This window comes from Austrofundulus limnaeus, unplaced genomic scaffold (genome assembly GCF_001266775.1).
Source record: "Austrofundulus limnaeus strain Quisiro unplaced genomic scaffold, Austrofundulus_limnaeus-1.0 Scaffold363, whole genome shotgun sequence".
Taxonomy (NCBI): domain Eukaryota; kingdom Metazoa; phylum Chordata; class Actinopteri; order Cyprinodontiformes; family Rivulidae; genus Austrofundulus; species Austrofundulus limnaeus.
In genome coordinates this window covers 68,139-73,499 of record NW_013952765.1, presented here as the reverse complement: position 1 = coordinate 73,499, position 5,361 = coordinate 68,139, and the positions used below count along the sequence as shown (strand labels likewise).

At 40.0% G+C, this 5,361-nt stretch overlaps 2 protein-coding genes across 3 annotated transcripts in view; both read left to right on the top strand.

The window, feature by feature from the left end:
- Positions 1 to 687, top strand: part of yars2 (tyrosyl-tRNA synthetase 2, mitochondrial) — a 21,168-nt gene extending 20,481 nt beyond the window's left edge. The window contains exon 5 of the mRNA XM_014023295.1: positions 309 to 687. Within this exon, the coding sequence (XP_013878749.1) occupies positions 309 to 468 (160 nt within the window). The 3' untranslated portion in view covers positions 469 to 687. The remainder of the gene's footprint in view (positions 1 to 308) is intronic.
- A 657-nt stretch (positions 688 to 1,344) lies between these two features.
- On the top strand, positions 1,345 to 5,128 carry LOC106528189 (cyclin-dependent kinase inhibitor 1B). Of its 2 annotated transcripts, none has more exons than XM_014023296.1 (3): positions 1,345 to 2,337; positions 2,477 to 2,605; positions 3,947 to 5,128. In XM_014023296.1, the coding sequence occupies exons 1-2, from the start codon at positions 1,845 to 1,847 to the stop codon at positions 2,590 to 2,592; spliced, it is 609 nt and encodes a 202-aa protein (XP_013878750.1). In that variant the 5' UTR covers positions 1,345 to 1,844; the 3' UTR covers positions 2,593 to 2,605; positions 3,947 to 5,128. The 2 variants fall into 2 exon arrangements, with proteins under 2 accessions (XP_013878750.1, XP_013878751.1); XM_014023297.1 differs by having other exon boundaries at positions 1,491 to 2,337; positions 3,952 to 5,128.
- The last annotated feature ends 233 nt before the right edge of the window (positions 5,129 to 5,361 follow it).

Genomic DNA, 5,361 nt, shown 5'->3' with positions numbered 1-5,361 from the left:
TGTTTAGTAAATCAGTCTCAAAACAAGATCAAAAAGACTTTTTGGCTGATATAAGGTTTTAAAACTTGGTAAGATGGACAGTTTTTGCAGTGTAGATGACAGTAAATTCAGAATGAGCATTGCACAGAAGAATCCGTCTTCAAATGGGATTCTTTATCTTATTGTTTACTTTAACACAAGCTCAGGGTTGAATGACTAGAGGACATGTTTGTCATGTGACCTGTTTTTTTCCACAGTGCAGGAGAAATGCCTCATGAGTTACTTAAATGTTTACGCTCTGTCCTGACAGTGCTAATGTACTTCTGCAGGTATATAATGGTTTCAGCGGGTGCTGTCTCCATCAACCACGTTCAAATAGACAACCCGGAGCAGGTACTGATTCCCAAAATTCACATCTTGTCCAATGGACTCACCCTGATCAAAGTGGGCAAAAGGAACTTCTACATCATCAAGTGGCTCAGTTTGTGAGGCTGTCAGCCCAGACTGTAACAGGAGGAACCAAACCTGGGTGAGATCATTGAGAAGATGTTGATGGATTTACACATTAAAAAATAAGAACATTTCCTGAGTTGCTCACATAAATATGTAAATGTAAAGTTGTGCTATTAAAAACATTGTTTAAAAAATATGGTTCATTGCTGACTTTGTTCTGCAGTAGAGTTTTATCAAAGTGAACACCAGAGGGCATCATTGTCTGCGTGGCAGTCTGCAGGCAACTTGATCTGCACCAATTATCCTCAACCCTCAGGGCAAACAGTTGCTCCCTCAAAATAAAGTAAATCTGTTTTTGACACTCTTATGAGGCTAGCATCTGTCTTATCCTTCTTTTAATATAGCATAAGTAATAAACAAACATTAACCTCAGAACAAAGAAGATTTGCTTTTGAATTTATGCTTAAATGATAAATTATGTTTTCCTATCAAATAAGTTTTGGGGTGTTGCTGGCTTTTTAGTAATTAAGTTTGTACATTCTTACAAAAATCGGTTTCTAGCTTTGAGCTTATTGATTTGTTCTTAGCATTTATTGGATAGTTTTTACATTCAGCAACTTCTGCCTCCGTTTTGGGGGTCTCGAGGTTTGTTTTAAAAGATTTAATGGAATCTGTTTTCTTTTATTGGCAGTAAGAGCTGGCTGCACCTGGGAGTTAAAAGTTTTACAGTGGTGTTTTGGAATTTTAACTCGCTAATTAGTTTTAACATCAGCAAATCTGAATAAGTTGAAAGCAGCATCTGTTTTAAAATGTTTAAGAAGTAGTTATTAAAATATATAAAGGAATGCAACATAAGGTATTTTCACGGATCTAACAAGCAGCAATTTGTAACCGAGTTTTATTTTTGAACAAAAAAATTGTTTTTAAAATGACCTCATTAAGAATGAAACGTAGTATTTCTTTTAAAAAGTGACGCTCCTTGGATTTATTTTAATGTACTGTACCTTTAAAAAAAGTAGGCGGGTCTAATCGTTTGACCAATGAGCGGGCTTCTTGGGATTTAAATAGCTCTGCGTGTCAATCATACGCCCCTCCCCCTTCCCTTCCAGTCAGCTCAGCTCTCCAGCTCCACTCCGGCTCTCATCGCCATATTGGGACTGGGAGGTTTGTGTGCAGTCGCTGTGGGCGCGGAGCGGCTCCAGTTCCTGTCTGTCTGCACTTTGTTTTCATGACTCGCGGAGACTTTCTTCGGCTTCAGGACACCGCCGCAGTTTTCGCCCACAGCTCGACGCACGGATGGCGGCATAAGCCGTTTCTGTACGCCTGTTTCGGATCTTGACCCCGGAGGAGATACCCGTTGTTGTTGTTTTTTTTTTCCCTCTTTTTTTTTCTGTTTTTCGTGTATTTTTCTTATGACAACTGGACGCTGTGGGCTGCCTAAAGAAAGCGTCTTTTTCGGGGGTGGAAAAAACATGTCAGGTGTCCGACTTTCAAACGGGAGCCCGACGTTGGAGCGGACGGACTCGCGGGTGGCGGAGCACCCGAAACCGTCCGCCTGCAGGAACCTGTTCGGCTCGGTGGATCACGGCCAGCTGAGCAAGGATTTTAACGCACACATGCGGGAGCAGGAGGCGGCCGCCGCCGCCAAGTGGGACTTTGACTTCGTCAATGACACACCGCTGGCCGACAACCGGGCCAGGTTCCAGTGGGAGCTAGTGAGGTCCTCCGAGCTGCCGGGTTTCTACAGGCGGCCGCCGCGGAGGGACACCGGCGGCCGCTCTGGGAACAACGCTGTGGATCTGAACGGGAACCACCGCTGTGTTCTGGTGGCTTCCAGCGAGGACACCGGCAGGTCTGACGGGCAAACGGACTGCACCGGGCCGAGGAAAAGACCTGCGTGTCATGGTACTACTTTTCCTCTCGCATTTACACGGAACAGACTCTGACTGTAAAACAAACAGCGCGCCACCCCAACTCTTTAAATTAGGATTTATTTATTTAATTATTTATTTATGTATATTGACAGAAGCTGTTTGTGTTTCAGAGCCCTCGCCGCAGAGGAAGCGGTCCCACAGCAGCAGCAGCGGTCCCGGTGAGGTCAGCTCCGGCCTGTCGGTGGAACACACACCCAGGAAGCTCAGTCCCAACAGGCAGACGTGAGGACGGGACAGCGGTAAGAAAACACTAAATAACTAATAAAAAATACAGCTAAACAACACTACTGTATGGTTTAATCAGTTAACTAGAAAATATAGCCCCCTTTTATTTAATTTAAAAACAGCAAATCAAATGAAAGGTAGAAGAAAAACATGTTAATTCTCCAGCTGTGATCATGTTAAAGGACAGCTGTAAACCTAAGTTTTATTTTATTATTCCCCCCTATAATTAAAACATCCCATTAGTTTCAAACATGGTATAAAATAAGAATAGCATTAATAAAGTGTACACTGTTTGTCCAAACCAGTAAGCCACTCCTTCCCCCTTGATTACACAACTTAGAGTTCCCATCTTAAAGTGTGTTTTTAATCATTTATTAAACGTTTCTAATGACATGTATTCAGGTTAGATGAGGACAACAGAAGGTAAGAATGAAAACAAGTAGTGAAAAGTGTCATTTTACTGGTTTGACTGCAGCAGTTTCACTGGTGAGTTTCCTCCTGAACTGTAAACAAGTGTTGAACAACAGTGTAGTAGTAACACGTCAGCAGCCACTGCCCTCACAGCCGAGCAGGGAGGGGGCTGGTCCTGTTACAACACACACACAGACACACACACAGCTGTTTCTGCAGGGAGGACAGACAAATCAACTGGGCCACGTTAATGGGAGGACTGGAGTAGAACCTGTGGCTTTATGAGAAGCAGGACTTCAGCGTGTTTATTTGTTTTATTACACAAGGAATAAATGAAGTTTGGGTTCTCAGGTCGTTTGTGTCTGAGGACCCCCTTACAAGGGTGAAAAAACTTACAGGGACCCCCTCATAACCCCTATCAAAAGATAATTTATTCTCATTTTAACCCCTAAATGCAATGAGAATAGATATTTTTATTAAGTTTATTATATTTGTTTTATTAGTTCATTGTTCTCCGTGCATTTTTAAGAGCAAAAATCAAATAAATATTTTATTAAAACATTTGAGGACCCGTAAAGACCCCTCTCGCGGACCCCAGTTTGAGAGCCTCTGGTTTAGAGGGTTGTAATCTGCATGTGGCTTAGATTAAATTAAAAAAACACGCTCATGGCAGCCGTTAGTTTTCGGATGAATATGCTGATAAAAACGGCAAAATGTAACTTTTTTTCCCCACATTGAAAAAAAATAACTGAAGTGTTTTTACAGTTTTATTAGTGCCTTTTTAAATTTTTTGAATAAAATCCTGGAAACAGGGTAGATATTTTTAAAAATATAAAACCACGTATGTTAAAAAAGTATTTTTATCTTAAAGTGTAATATTTTTCCTTTCATCAGTTTTAACTTTCTTTTTCTTTCTCTCCACATGTTTTGGTTCTGATGGGCAGCACAGAGCTGAAGATGTGCCCCCCCACCCCACGTGTATTTTTATATATTTCCTCCTGCGAGACGTCGGTGTTGGCCGAGGGTCTGGGCCGAGGGTCTGGGCCGAGGGTCTGGGCCGAGGGTCTGCGCAGCATCAGGAACATATCGGCTCTCCTGGAGGCCGGGGGGAGGACGCTGCTGAAGCACTGAATAGAAACACTAAAGTTGTGGCACTCAGTAAAACAAAAGTTACTGCCTCTAACAGCAGATGATGTAGCAGTGTGCAATTAGGTCTAATTTCCCTTTTTGCTCCTTTTTTCATACCTGTGTAAATAATCTAATTAAATATATATAAATATATTTCTCCAAATGTAGCACATATTAAAAAAAAAACGTGATTTCAAAACATCCTTTCTGTAAAAAAGGTGTTGATTTGACTTGAAGTATTGCAGTGTAGTTTTTTAAAAAGTTCTGTTCTAATATTATAATTGTTTTTTCTGAAAGTGGTCGACCCAGTCCCGAATTGCTACACTTTAAAAGAAAATCATGGATTATTATTTTATTTAAAACGGTTTCTGAACAGTGTGTTTTCACTCCGTCATCTTCCTGACTCAGCGGTGAAGAACGGTACAAACGTCGCTCGTTTATTGTAACTTTTTAATCAACAGGAAGCTCTTTTTTATTAAGAGCTGGACTCAGAAAATAACACAGGTGATGTAAAAACTCAAAGTATTTCAGATATTTATTTCATAAAAGATGCTTTAGCATCGTTCAGGCCTTGGATTTTTGTCCTGTTGTGTTTTTGTTGAAGTTACGTTGTAATGTTTGTTTTTCTTTCCCTCGAGCTGCGAGGTACTCAAATACTGAAGAACAAGAACCATTCAGTGTTTTTTTAAAGTCAAATTTACTACAATACCAAAACACATGGTTGCCTTTTGTTTCCATCTTTGCCTGCTTCTTGTTTGACTTCACATTGTGTTTCTTTGTGATAACAATGCTTGCCCCCCCGCCCCCAATCATTGTAAGCCTGCTGAAGATGCGTGTGTCGTATCTAAAAGCTTCCCTTCATTTGCAGAACATGCAGTTTATATTTAAAGAAACCAGGGAGACAAAATCAAGTTAAATGCAGCACTCATGCCTGTGTATTTGTGTAAATTTTGCGATGTACTTTTTGTACATATTTTGTTATAAAACAAAAAAAAAAATACAAAACACTGTAAAATGGACTTATTTATGTCAAGGTTTGTGTGTAGAGTTAAAAGAAAATGGGTTTTGATTAAGGTTATTCAAAGTGGCATTTTTATGATTTTTATTTTTAAAGCATATTTTATTTGGTAGTTTTTTTATTGAGGTTGCAAACTGAGCCTATGTTTTTTTTTTGTTTTTTTTTTTTTTGTTTGTTTTTTTGGTAATATGTGGAATAAAATATGTTGCAATC